The 11688-nt window shown below is 38.2% G+C and overlaps 4 protein-coding genes across 5 annotated transcripts; 2 read left to right on the forward strand and 2 right to left on the reverse strand.

Moving 5' to 3' along the window:
• Nucleotides 1–793: 793 nt before the first annotated feature.
• Nucleotides 794–3730, forward strand: LOC121745264 (ribosomal lysine N-methyltransferase 4-like). 2 transcript variants are annotated; one of them, XM_042139094.1, is made up of 5 exons: nucleotides 794–901; nucleotides 972–1355; nucleotides 1635–1831; nucleotides 2427–2724; nucleotides 2812–3730. In XM_042139094.1, the coding sequence occupies exons 2-5, from the start codon at nucleotides 972–974 to the stop codon at nucleotides 3469–3471; spliced, it is 1539 nt and encodes a 512-aa protein (XP_041995028.1). In that variant the 5' UTR covers nucleotides 794–901; the 3' UTR covers nucleotides 3472–3730. The 2 variants fall into 2 exon arrangements, with proteins under 2 accessions (XP_041995028.1, XP_041995027.1); XM_042139093.1 differs by having other exon boundaries at nucleotides 795–901; nucleotides 968–1355.
• A 1999-nt stretch (nucleotides 3731–5729) lies between these two features.
• On the reverse strand, nucleotides 5730–7444 carry LOC121743996 (ferredoxin-like). Its single transcript, XM_042137428.1, has 2 exons — nucleotides 7269–7444; nucleotides 5730–6239 (listed from the first exon to the last, which is right to left on the reverse strand). The coding sequence occupies exon 2, from the start codon at nucleotides 6230–6232 to the stop codon at nucleotides 5780–5782; it is 453 nt and encodes a 150-aa protein (XP_041993362.1). The 5' UTR covers nucleotides 6233–6239; nucleotides 7269–7444; the 3' UTR covers nucleotides 5730–5779.
• A 315-nt stretch (nucleotides 7445–7759) lies between these two features.
• Nucleotides 7760–9033, forward strand: LOC121743382 (iron-sulfur assembly protein IscA-like 1, mitochondrial). The gene is made up of 3 exons (XM_042136673.1): nucleotides 7760–8000; nucleotides 8472–8589; nucleotides 8697–9033. The coding sequence occupies exons 1-3, from the start codon at nucleotides 7859–7861 to the stop codon at nucleotides 8812–8814; spliced, it is 378 nt and encodes a 125-aa protein (XP_041992607.1). The 5' UTR covers nucleotides 7760–7858; the 3' UTR covers nucleotides 8815–9033.
• Nucleotides 9024–10803, reverse strand: LOC121743381 (uncharacterized protein YnbD-like). Its single transcript, XM_042136672.1, has 2 exons — nucleotides 10002–10803; nucleotides 9024–9426 (listed from the first exon to the last, which is right to left on the reverse strand). The coding sequence occupies exons 1-2, from the start codon at nucleotides 10543–10545 to the stop codon at nucleotides 9248–9250; spliced, it is 723 nt and encodes a 240-aa protein (XP_041992606.1). The 5' UTR covers nucleotides 10546–10803; the 3' UTR covers nucleotides 9024–9247.
• Between the last annotated feature and the right edge of the window lie 885 nt (nucleotides 10804–11688).

Genomic DNA, 11688 nt, shown 5'->3' on the forward strand with positions numbered 1-11688 from the left:
CAACTTATATTTGATACACTCTCTATCTCAATTTTAGTAGTATATCTTAAATTTTATTCCTTCCATCTCTAAGGAGCATTTCCTATTCACTAAGATAATTTGGATAAATGATAAAGTAGACAAATTTAAGTTTTTATTTTAAAAAATTGTCAATTGGAGTGGAGCATCTAAAAATTATACAAGCCTAGTGGAGTATTAATTTTCGATAGTGTAAAAGATCAAATATTATTGGAACAAATATAAATATTTTAAATTAAATGGTTGTAATATTAATAGAAATATGCATATGCGGTTTGGATTTTGTAAGATTCACTAATCAACATATCTGTGTACACTTTTTTATTTTATGAGTTATTAGGTTTTATGTTTTTTAAAATACAATTTTATTATATACCTTGATGAATTTAGATCTCATACAATAATATTTGTGTAATTTTTTAATTTCAAGAGTTATTAGGTTTTAAGGAGGAAGGGAGTAATGGTTATCATTTAATAAAATTATAAAATTATTTCACACTTTAAAATTAGTGAGAAAATAAAATCGATTATGCATCAAAGTGCCACAAGTTTGTAAGTATATTATAAGATGCAGTCATGCAGATAAGAGACTTATTCATTCCTGTTATCTCAATGATATTTCTCATTATCATAAACATGGAACTATTCATAAATATATTTTAATGCTTTTTAAAATAAAACTATTCATATTTATTTTTCATTTTTACATGATACAGTATTATAAAAAGAAATACTAAAATACACTAATTTTACGATGACTAAACCAACACGTTTTTATTGCTGCATTAGCGCTTTCATTCTCGCGTATAGTAACTAACACGGCGCCGCCAAGCTCAACTATCGTCGCCTCCCTACATCGCCGGAGCGCAATGGCCGCCGCCAGGTAACTCCGCGCCACCTATTTCCCAATAAAACACACTATTACCGTTTAATCACGTAATTATCGCAGAAAGATGAGAGCATTCAAACAGTGGATGAAGGACCAAGGCCTGGAGTGGAGCGACGCCCTTCTCTTCGCAACCGAAAGCGGCTGCGCCGCCGACCCGCCGCCGATATCCGTGGAGGCCTTAAGCGACTTTAAGGAGGGCGACGTCGTGGCGAAGATCCCTAAGCAGAGCTGCCTCACCGTCGCGACTTCCGCCGCCAGCGAACTCATCGAGGAGGCGGAGCTCGGCGGCAATTTAGGGCTCTGCTTTGCCCTAATGTACGAGAAGATCCTCGGCGCCGATTCGAAGTGGTTCGAGTACTTGCAGATACTGCCTGCTTTCGAGCCCATTCCGCTGCTCTGGTCACTCTCCGAAATCGATTCTCTCCTCGCCGGAACTGAACTGCACAAGGTCAGACCATCACGCGCAAAGCTCACTCATGAATGATACATGATAATTCAGATGTTCAATGAAACAATTGAGTTAATTACGATTAGAATTTAGAGGCTTAGAGCTTAATCATGACTAACTTTTATTGTAACTGAAACCTAGTTAGTTCGCCTCTATTTGATTAGTTTCATCTGTAAACCACATGTTTGAAGCATCTACATATCAATAGTCTGTGGTTTTTGAGCACAAATTAGTATCTCTGTAGTTTATTGACAAACAATCAATGGAATGTGTAGGCAGACAGTTAAAGACGACAAGGCTCTGGTCTTTGAAGACTGGAAGGAATGCATAAAACCTGTTTTGGAGTTGGACTCTTTTGAGCTAAATCCAGAATCTTTCACCGTTGATGAATATTTCTCTGCAAAGAGTCTAATTGCTTCAAGGTCATTTCAGGTCGATGAGTATCATGGCTACGGCATGGTCCCTTTGGCTGATCTGTGAGTTCTTCTTAAATATCATAATGTTTGCCATTGCTGAAAATGTAGGACATGGATTTTTGTTGTTTGTGAAGGTTATTTCAGATGAAATATTCAAAGGTAGTGTACTAACACAAAAATATCTGAAACATAGATCTCTGCATCATTGTTTTGGACCTTTTATGTTTTCCATGACCAGTTTCCAGAATGTCATATCCATATTTAGCTTACAGATAATCGATTTAACATATTTATTTATTTGCTTTGCTGCTTGCTGAAAAGCTCATTTGAATCTGAAAATTCTAAAGTCTGGTCTTACGTGTTGATGAAAATTCGTCTGAGGTATCTGAATATTGAACAACTAAGATCTAAGTAAAGTTATTTTGTATTGATTAAGGTATTTTGGTTTAAATACATTATCCCATCATAAGCAAATGCATTCTTGTTTTTTTTCCTGTATAGTGTATAGTTCACCAGAGGCCAAATTGTTTTTCAGAGGTCTGACATTCTGACCGAGTGTTCTAGTGATGCTTTTCAAAGGGATCGATATATTGTTTATCCTTCTCATCATAGCTCTTCTTCCCGTCTCTCAATGATTCCACTCTCGTGAATCTAGGTTTAATCACAAGACAGCTGCTGAGGATGTACATATTACAACTGAATCTGATAACGACACCGGCAGTGAAAAGGAGGGCACTGACCACGAAAGTGATGGAGATGATGACACCTCCAGTGAAAAGGAGGGTAATGACCATGAAAGTGATGGGGATGATGAGCCGGTAACTCATGATTCTCATTCGGAAGGAGGAGATGGAAGTGGGAGTGACCTAGAACTTTCTTCGGGCTCAGGAAATGAGTCTGAGTCTCCCTTCCTGGAAATTATCATGATCAAAGATGTCAAAGCTGGAGCTGAGGTAGGATTTATTTCACCCCTCGTGTGACTAGATAATGATTCAGGATGATTTTGTCGATGGGTTCTGAAAAGACTAATATTGTTTCAGGTGTTCAATACATATGGACATTTAGGCAATGCAGCCCTTCTGCATAGATATGGATTTACAGAAGCTGATAATCCGTTTGATATCCTGAACATCGACTTGGATATTGTAGTCCAGTGGAGCTTATCTTTATTTTCATGTAGCCAAAGTAGAAGCAGGCTATCAATCTGGAGAAAGATGGGGTACTCGGGATGTGGGGATCAAGATTCTGAATACTTTGAAATCTCATGTGACGGGGAGCCTCAAGACGAGCTGTTGGTTTTACTCTACATAATGCTGTTGCCCAAGGATGAATCCCGTGCACTTGATCAAGCCGTGTCGGGTACAGGAGAAACGAAAGCAGCAGCAAAGTTCCAGTTGTTAAATAAGGAGATCGTTCTGTCTGCCAAAGGCTCGGATCCGAGCAAGAAACTGTTGCTGACGCCGGGTGTTGGGGTAGCTCTTTCTTCCCTTGCTGACGCTAGAGAGAGTCTCTACGGGCCGAGTTCTCTGGAGGAAGACGTGAAATCACGTGACAGGTGCTGTCGTGCAACGGAGGGGAAGCTGTATCATTCGCTGATGCTGCGTATTAGTGAGAGGAGGATACTTGAAAAACTCAGACGCTATTATGGGGCTATAGGATCCGCTAATGGAGGAAGAAAGAGGAAAGGAACGGAGACGTGACTGTGATGGAACAATGCAGTAAAGCAAAGCAGATTCATTGCTCCAAGTTTTATTTATGCCGGAAAAGAACTGGACTGGCTGTTTTTTTACATGTTGCGAGAATAGGAGTTTCTTTCTTTTAGATCATAATCTGGTCAATCCATTCGATTCATACGAATCAAATCATACAGTTTGTTCCATTTGAGCTTTCGCTATGTAGGATTATTCTTTGGACAATTGAGAAGAATTGATATTATGATTTAATTCGTAGACTTTAAAATTGTTGCGAAATTGTCTAAAAGATAACTATAAATTACTATGATAATTTTCCCATAATAATAGGATAGGTGTTGACTAGGAAATTAGGAACTAATATGTTGGGCTTTCATAGTTAATGGGGCTTCAGGTAAAATATCACGAACATGTAAATTTCAATTTATTAGAACAAATGATTGAACTTTCTTTTAAAATATTAAATATAAAATCGTATACGCGTATAATATTTATACCAATAGGCATTTTTTGCAATAATTATTATGTTAATCAATTATAAAAAATATTATTCAGGAAGTTGTTTAGTTGATGTAGAATATAAATAATATTCGAAACTTTAAAAATGTTTTTTAAATAATCAATAATGTTTCAAAGTTTATTTTGTGACCATGATACTTTGATTTTTCGACCTATTAGTAGGAGGAAAAAAATGTGATGCTTGAAGAATAATATAAATAAGTGATAGCCTTAAAATGTATGCAAATTTGGTGGTGGTATATATCAAATTTGAAATAGATGTATGACAAATTTTGAATGATCAAACTCAAAGTGTGTAATATAATTTGAAATAGATGAGATCATTAGTGACAGCACTTAACGGTTTTGAATATTGACCTGAAAATTTGAAATATAAGGAAGTCGTTAAATTTAATGAGTTCTATAATATTCATCTTAGAAAATTTTGAAACATCCATTTTCAAACTTCTGCCATTGACAATCCTAATTTATTTTATCTGTTTACATTTATGTTGATATAGTATTAAGGTATTTAATCGGAAATAACGTAGACAGCATACCATATAATTCCCTCATCTTCCAAATCTATATCTAATCAATAAGCTTAGTCCTAATTCATAATTACAACAATTTAAAAAGTTTAGTCCTAACTCCCAATTACAACAATTCAAAATTTAGATAAACATTGCAATTAATGCCAAATTCTAGTATCTATATAATTCGTAATTATCTCAAAATAAAATACAAAATCTATAACAAAAATGAATTACTAAATCTCTTTTATATTCATGCTTTGTTCAATCTTCCCCCTTCCAAAATTTCCCTCCCAACTCTCTGTCTCTAGAGTGATTCTAATGGCGTTTGATCAATCGAAGTTAGATCTATCGGAAACCTCCTCCGATCTTCCACCGGAGTCCTTCTACATCCCCACCGGCGACGAACGCGAATGGTTCGATCGCAATGCTGTAATGCAGCGCAAATCATCCTTGAAGATAGGCTACCACCGCAACTTCAAATCCCTTTCTCAACGCTCCGCCGCCGCCTCCCATCAGAAATCGTCCGCGCCGCCGCTTTCTGCGCTTCGGAAGGTCCATAAAACCGGTAATACACCGGAGAAGAAGCCGCTTTTTAGAAGCCGGTCTGAACCGGGCGGCAAGGCGGTCGTACATGAAACCGAACCGGTTTCGCCACGAGTATCTTGCACCGGGAGGGTCAGGTTCAAGGGAGGTGACGGCAAGAAAACCGGGTTTTCGAGGATCGTCAGCTCTATATTTGGAAGTCGAACCGGTCGAAGCCGGTCCCAGAAAAGATGACCGGCGTGATTCGTTGGGGTTGGATTAGACCGGTCCGGTTCGGATAAGTGGTCAAATGGTAGGGGCGCCAATTTATGTGTAAACTAATGAATATAATTAATTTTTTCCCTTCATTGTTATTTTTTAATATATATTTTGTTTAATAGATATTGTTAGTAATCTGGTTTGTCGTCCTTTTTGACAATTCTTGGGATTATTTTTGTCGTAAGTTATATATAAGGGGAATTATAAAGAATGGTGTGGGAAAATGACTTTTAAAATGGCATATTCATAAATATTTAATTTTGACTTGGTTCTTTTTCTAGATAATGATCGACTGATTTTTCATAAAAACCAAAATCGTTACTTGAAAAGAAAATTATGTAGTGGAGTAATAAACTTACAACCATGTTCAATTTATTTGGATAGTAAATTAATTAATGCTAGACATTATACAAATAATTAAATAAGAGTATATTAATAATTGAGTTTTAAATCATTCTCATTAATATGAACATAATGTGATATCAATGGAGATCCTCTTCCTTGTGAGTATAAACAACACTATCCGATTTGGGATAGGAAACGCAGGTGAGGACATATCCCTCCTCCATCTGCTTGTCGTCGAGGAACGAGCCCTCCGACTGGTCGACTGAGCCAGAGGCGAGCTTGCCAGCGCAGGTCGAGCACGAGCCGGCCCTGCATGAGTAAGGCAGCTCGATGCCAGCCGCCTCTGCAGAATCGAGAAGGTATTGGTCATCCGGTGCCTCAATCTCGTGGTCGCCTTCCGGTGTTATGAGCTTCACTTTGTACACGGTCGCCATTGCGCGCGCCCTGAAGCAAGGGCACGGTTTCAAGCCAAACAAGCTTGAAACGCCCTTCCCCGGGCATATTGAGGCCAAGTTTTGGCGTAGAGCCCCGGGTTTTAGCGATGGTGGTGATTTGAGTAGGGATGGTGAAGGAATGGTGATACTCCACATTTTGCAACTGAAACATATGTATAAACAAAGTTGTGATCTAGAGCATGAATATGGCCACCGCCAAACTATTAGCAGGGCCTAATTTGTTCGCCATCGTTGTACTCCATTCGTCCCAACTAAGTTGATTCGTATTCTTTTTTGATAAAAAAACAAAACATGCAATCACTTTGACTTTATTCAATCATTTACTTTATTCTCTTTTTATCTTTCCTACTTTATTCACCTCTCCTACTTTTCAAAACAATTTCTTAATTTCCGTGCCTAAAAGTTTTGACTCAGCTTAGTTGGGACGGGGGGAGCAGTTGTTTCACGATAAGCATAATTCTTTTTTTTACATCAAATAACGTCAGTGTGAGAATTATATTAACTCACATTGTAAAATTACAATTTACCCCTAGTGAACTTCCCTGTGGATCTGAATCTGATCCCCCAAAATTATTTTATTAATCCATTACTGATTGAAATGACTGAATTCAAGCAGCCAGAGAGATTCTTCAAAGGACGGGGTTGGATCCCCTGCTGTGATTCCATCACAGCAAGCCCCTGCTGTGATGGACCCTACTGTCCCTCACTGTACAATATTTTATTAACAAATATAATATTAAAAAAAAAGTTTTTTTTTTAATAAACAATTGGAATGTGAGTGATAGCAGCAGGGGATCCAACCCCCAAATGATGTCCTAATACAACCTGTGTTCAGTATTCAGATATATGATCTTAACATAATATATATACTATTAGGGGTGAGATTATGCTATGGACTGTGGTACTATAGCATGTTTCCCTTAGCAAAACAGAGATGATGACAAAAATGTAAAGAAGAATTACATGGAGATTAATCTAAAAAAGTTCAATATCTCTACCAGACTATAAGTTAGTTTGTAAAAAAAATGACCCTTTCTTTCTCCCACCATAATTTATCAAATCAAACCAGTCATGAGTCATACAAACAAGATTAGTACATATTATAATACCATGCAATAGAAAACAGTAACTCATTTACTCATTCCCAAAGGAGAGGGAGAGGGAGAGAGACCTCAAGGAGGATGCAGCAGCTTCTAGAGAGAAAAGGAGAAATGTAAATTGGAAAATAGAAAGTGAAGAGATTTAGTGTTAGCATAAGCCATAAGGTAACATGGTAGTGTATTTATGCTGTGGTGGCAAGAGCAAGATCATCAGAGACAGAGATGACCTCTGGGTTCTGGGTCCCATCTAAAGTCAGCTTAGAAGCTGTCTCTTGGCCACCCTTTGTTGCTAGTTTAGAGAAAAAACATTAAATAATTCAAAATCATAAGATAAGGTGGTGGGAATTAGGACATGACTCTTCAAGAATGCTCTGGAATTTGTAATCATCACCTAAATCACCACCATATGTTGAAGTCCAATGGGCTTCAATTTTTCTAAACACTCTATATTGCCAGCCCAATTAAAAGGCCCAATCCATTTCAACTTCTTTTACGAGGTTAGGCAGAGTTAAAATGATTGCGTGTGAATTCATTGGTATAAATTTATAATTATTGAAGTACATTAATCAATTAACAGTTTTAATTTCGGAGACATATCCATTTCCATAAAACGGTGGGATTTGCGCAGAACTCGCCGGAGAGAAATTGATCGGAGTTCGCTATGCGGAAGCAAGTGCTGTCGTTGACGGAAGCCGCCGCCGGTAGAGTGCGAAATCTCTTGGATCAGCGTCAGCGCTCTTTCCTCAAGCTCGGCGTCAAGGCTCGCGGCTGCAACGGCCTATCCTACACCCTCAATTATGCCGGTAAATTTCACTGCGGCAGCTCCTTAAATTGAAGTTTAATCGGTTTATTTTCCTGATGAGATCGTAATTATTATACGTGCAAACTGAATTTCGAAAATATCTGCTCAATTTCGTGGTTTTGTTAGAGTACGAGCTGGAGCAGGAGCGAATTTGTTAGAAACTCGTATAGTACTAGTAATCGATTTGACTGCTTGAATCACTTGATTATCCTCTGTTAATTTGATGTGATCAGATTTCAGTTCAGTGGAGGAATTTTTTATTGTTTGGTTAAGAGAAATAGTGCGCTGCAGCTACGGGTATGATGTTGATCTAGGTGAAAATTGTAGGATTGTCATTGTAACACTCAATTGGTTCCACCATGAGATTATTTGCGAACCTTTTAATATCGTTGTTGTTGCAGAGAGGCGTTTGAATGTATCATATGGTTGCTGATAACTTAGTTTTGAGTGATGAAATGTGATATGTTTGCAGATGAGAAAGGGAAGTTTGATGAGTTGGTTGAGGACAAAGGGGTGAAGATATTGATCGATCCCAAGGCACTCATGCATGTAATAGGAACCAAGATGGATTTTATTGATGACAAACTGAGGTACAAACAAACCATTTTCGATTTCTTGTAGCTCATTGATCTCAATTTTGTATGATTCATGTGTGTGATCTTGATATCCATCTAATCTCTGTTTTGCTCCTGAGCAGATCTGAATTTGTGTTTATCAATCCAAATTCTGCGGGTCAATGTGGCTGTGGGGAGTCCTTCATGACAATTAGCAGCTCCGAAGCAGCAGCAGCAGCAGCTAAACGACCGGGGACTTGAGTTGTATCAGCTTCATCAACACATCAAACGACGTTTTACATCAATTACACCTAGACTAGAACTACCAAATACTTTGCTCATATGGATCGCACTAGACTATGTAACTTCCTCTGTATTGTGTCTTTTTTTAGGCTTTTAATGATGATGTAAATCCTTCCATCTTGTGTTGTCATGAAAATGATTTTCTCCTTATATAAATGAAGATAATGTTTGTTGGCAGTTTTACCTCTATGCATAATTGCATACATATATGTCCTTACATCAATTGAGATTAAACGGTTTCAGTTGAGAACTTCTTCTCTGTGTGCATGAGAGAGAGAGAGAGATCCACTGGCCTTTTATATGATTAACAGAAACTGGGAAATTACTTTTGTAGTATCAGAATACAACGATGAAATGAAGAATAGAAGTATCTGCTCCATGCTTCTCTGCCTTATCTTTTTGGGGTGGATAGCCTGTCCTTGGACCATTCTTCCAAGGCTTTTCGGTGAAGAGCGTTCATTCGGATGTAAGGTCGTTTCTCTTTGATAATCTTTTCCGCAGTTTTCCAATCTTCTGCCAACCCAAGAGCAACCAGCAGCGCGCACATTACAGCCACACTTCGCCCATGACCTGAAACGATCACAGGGTAAGAAAATGGGGACGAGCCCATTGCTCAACCATACAACAACCCCAAAGGGGACAATCACAGTTCAGCTACAGCAGGAAAAAAACAAGTAGAGGCAGTGGTATTCACTAAACCATCACTGTATTCATTCAATGCATTGAACATAAAGCAAGTATCCATTCACTAAGCAAGTAACGATCTGTGAGAATTGAACATTGATTTTAAACATGATATTTTGATGCTACAATTGCATAAAACATGCTTAGTTTACTTGTTTTCAATGTAACATGAAGTTATGTTCCCCTAAATAGAATGTTCAAGATTTAATGCATGAAATGAAAATGAACAAGATTTGTACTACTAAGCATTGCAACATCAAAACATCCAAACAATCATGATCATCAGAGTTCAAACATAAATCACATATTCAATTATTATTCATCCCAACTCCAACCATCAACATCACCTTCAATGGTAAAATGGACAAAACAGGAGCATATGCAATCTAAGAAATTTACACAATACAATCACAATCATGAGATTTTTAACCACCAAACACCAAAACCAGCAGGGATCATACCATAAGCACAATGCACGAAAACCGGGACGCCCTGAGACCGCTTCCCGCAAGCCCATTTCACAGCCCTCTCAATCTCCCCCGGGTCAGGGGAGCGAGTATCCCACGTGGGAATACAGAGGTAGGCGCTCCCCGTGAGCTCCCTCTTCCTCGGCAACTCACACGTGCAATCAATGATCGCGGGGTTGCCAGGTGGCAGCTTATCAGGGGCATAAGGCCACCCCCCAACATACAACCCCTCATCAATCTTGCTATATGGAGGCTCCCCACTGGTAAACCTCCTGATGAAGGAAAAAGCCCTCACGAAATAGAGGTAAGGGCTGTATATGATCAGAGACCAGATTGGGAAATTCCCATCTGACCCTTTGCCCAAAAGGATGGGTAGATTGATCGATGGATGGGAAGCGATGGAAATCAAGAATGACACGAGAGATGCATACAAGAAGGGGATTGATAGCAGAGTGAACTCGAACATTCGGAGGGAGAGGAAGAAGATGAATAAAGTTGCACACTTTAAGCCTATGAGGACAGATAAACCAACACCCATATTTCCTTTCTGCTCAATCTGTATGCATTCAAGCTCTGTGAACAAAAAAATGATCTTTAAAAAATTGCAGGCAGAAATATTTGAGTTTCAAGAATCAAGAAACATTCGATTACACAGCAACTCGAGAGAATTAGAGATATCGAATGAGAAATCAATCAGATTAAGGGGTTTTCAATGGGTTTGTTTGTGGCGTGATGATTGGGGAAGTTTCAGGAAGAGTGAGATTTGACCTTTTAGGGTTCCTTTGTGTATTTACATTTATTTATTGAACGCCGTATTATATTTTCGTGTTATGAAATACTACTATGAAGCATGCAAATTACAATATAATTTTAAAAAATATAATGATCTCGTGAAACAAATCTTTGCAAAAATGTAGTCGTCAAACTTTTTAACAAAATTGACTCTGCAGTATGCAAATTGAAATTTTTGTGGGGTTTTTATCATCAAAGAAAATTAATATTTCATCCATTTTATTTTGTCATTTTTGTTCATATATTGTTATTTGTGTTATTTCACTAATGATAATTACACTCATTACCAGGGGCGGATCCAGAAAAAATTGCCAGTAAGGGCTCCACTAGGGCTTGAGGTGCAGTCGAGCAAAGGAGCGTTGCCGCGTTGGTGTCGCCGTGTCTCCGTGCAGCAGGCAGCAACGCTGGTGTCGCCGTGTATAAAAGAGAAGCGGCGTTCCGGGCCTTCGGATGGCGCGGGCGGTGGCTGTCCGCAGCGTCGTGCCTCGCCTCGATAGAGCGATGCGGCACCGCCGGCGAAGAGACGTTTCAGAGATATTTTAGAATTGGGGATTTTCAGTTTTGCTGCTTTTCTCGTTTTTTTATGTACTTTTTGTTACTGAGTTATTTTTAATTAGTTATTTTGAGTAGTATTTTTTATTTTAGGCTGAAATCAAATTTTATTTTAGACCTTTTTATGGGCTGATTTTTATTTATACTCACTTGTCTAACACTTCTTGGGCTGAATTTTATTTATTTCCTGTGATGGGCTTAATTTTCTGTAACTATATATGTATTATTTAACTTTAAAGTCATCTTCTTCCTCACAATAATCATCCACCATTGTTAATGCTCTGCAAATTTTTACTTCTTTCATTAATCTCAGCCCTTTCTATTAATTATTTCAAGA

Source organism: Salvia splendens, chromosome 8 (genome assembly GCF_004379255.2).
Source record: "Salvia splendens isolate huo1 chromosome 8, SspV2, whole genome shotgun sequence".
NCBI lineage: Eukaryota > Viridiplantae > Streptophyta > Magnoliopsida > Lamiales > Lamiaceae > Salvia > Salvia splendens.

Bases quoted from the DNA above. Each gene is read 5' to 3' on its own strand.
- LOC121743382 (XM_042136673.1), top strand. From the start codon at position 7,859: ATGCGGAAGCAAGTGCTGTCGTTGACGGAAGCCGCCGCCGGTAGAGTG. The intron at 8,001-8,471 runs GTAAATTTCACT...ATATGTTTGCAG, and splicing joins CTACACCCTCAATTATGCCG to ATGAGAAAGGGAAGTTTGAT. The intron at 8,590-8,696 runs GTACAAACAAAC...GCTCCTGAGCAG, and splicing joins TTTATTGATGACAAACTGAG to ATCTGAATTTGTGTTTATCA.
- LOC121745264 (XM_042139093.1), top strand. The intron at 1,356-1,634 runs GTCAGACCATCA...ATGTGTAGGCAG, and splicing joins CCGGAACTGAACTGCACAAG to ACAGTTAAAGACGACAAGGC. The intron at 1,832-2,426 runs GTGAGTTCTTCT...TCGTGAATCTAG, and splicing joins ATGGTCCCTTTGGCTGATCT to GTTTAATCACAAGACAGCTG.
- LOC121743996 (XM_042137428.1), bottom strand. From the start codon at position 6,232: ATGTGGAGTATCACCATTCCTTCACCATCCCTACTCAAATCACCACCA.
- LOC121743381 (XM_042136672.1), bottom strand. From the start codon at position 10,545: ATGGGTGTTGGTTTATCTGTCCTCATAGGCTTAAAGTGTGCAACTTTA. The intron at 9,427-10,001 runs GTATGATCCCTG...TGATCGTTTCAG, and splicing joins TTTCGTGCATTGTGCTTATG to GTCATGGGCGAAGTGTGGCT.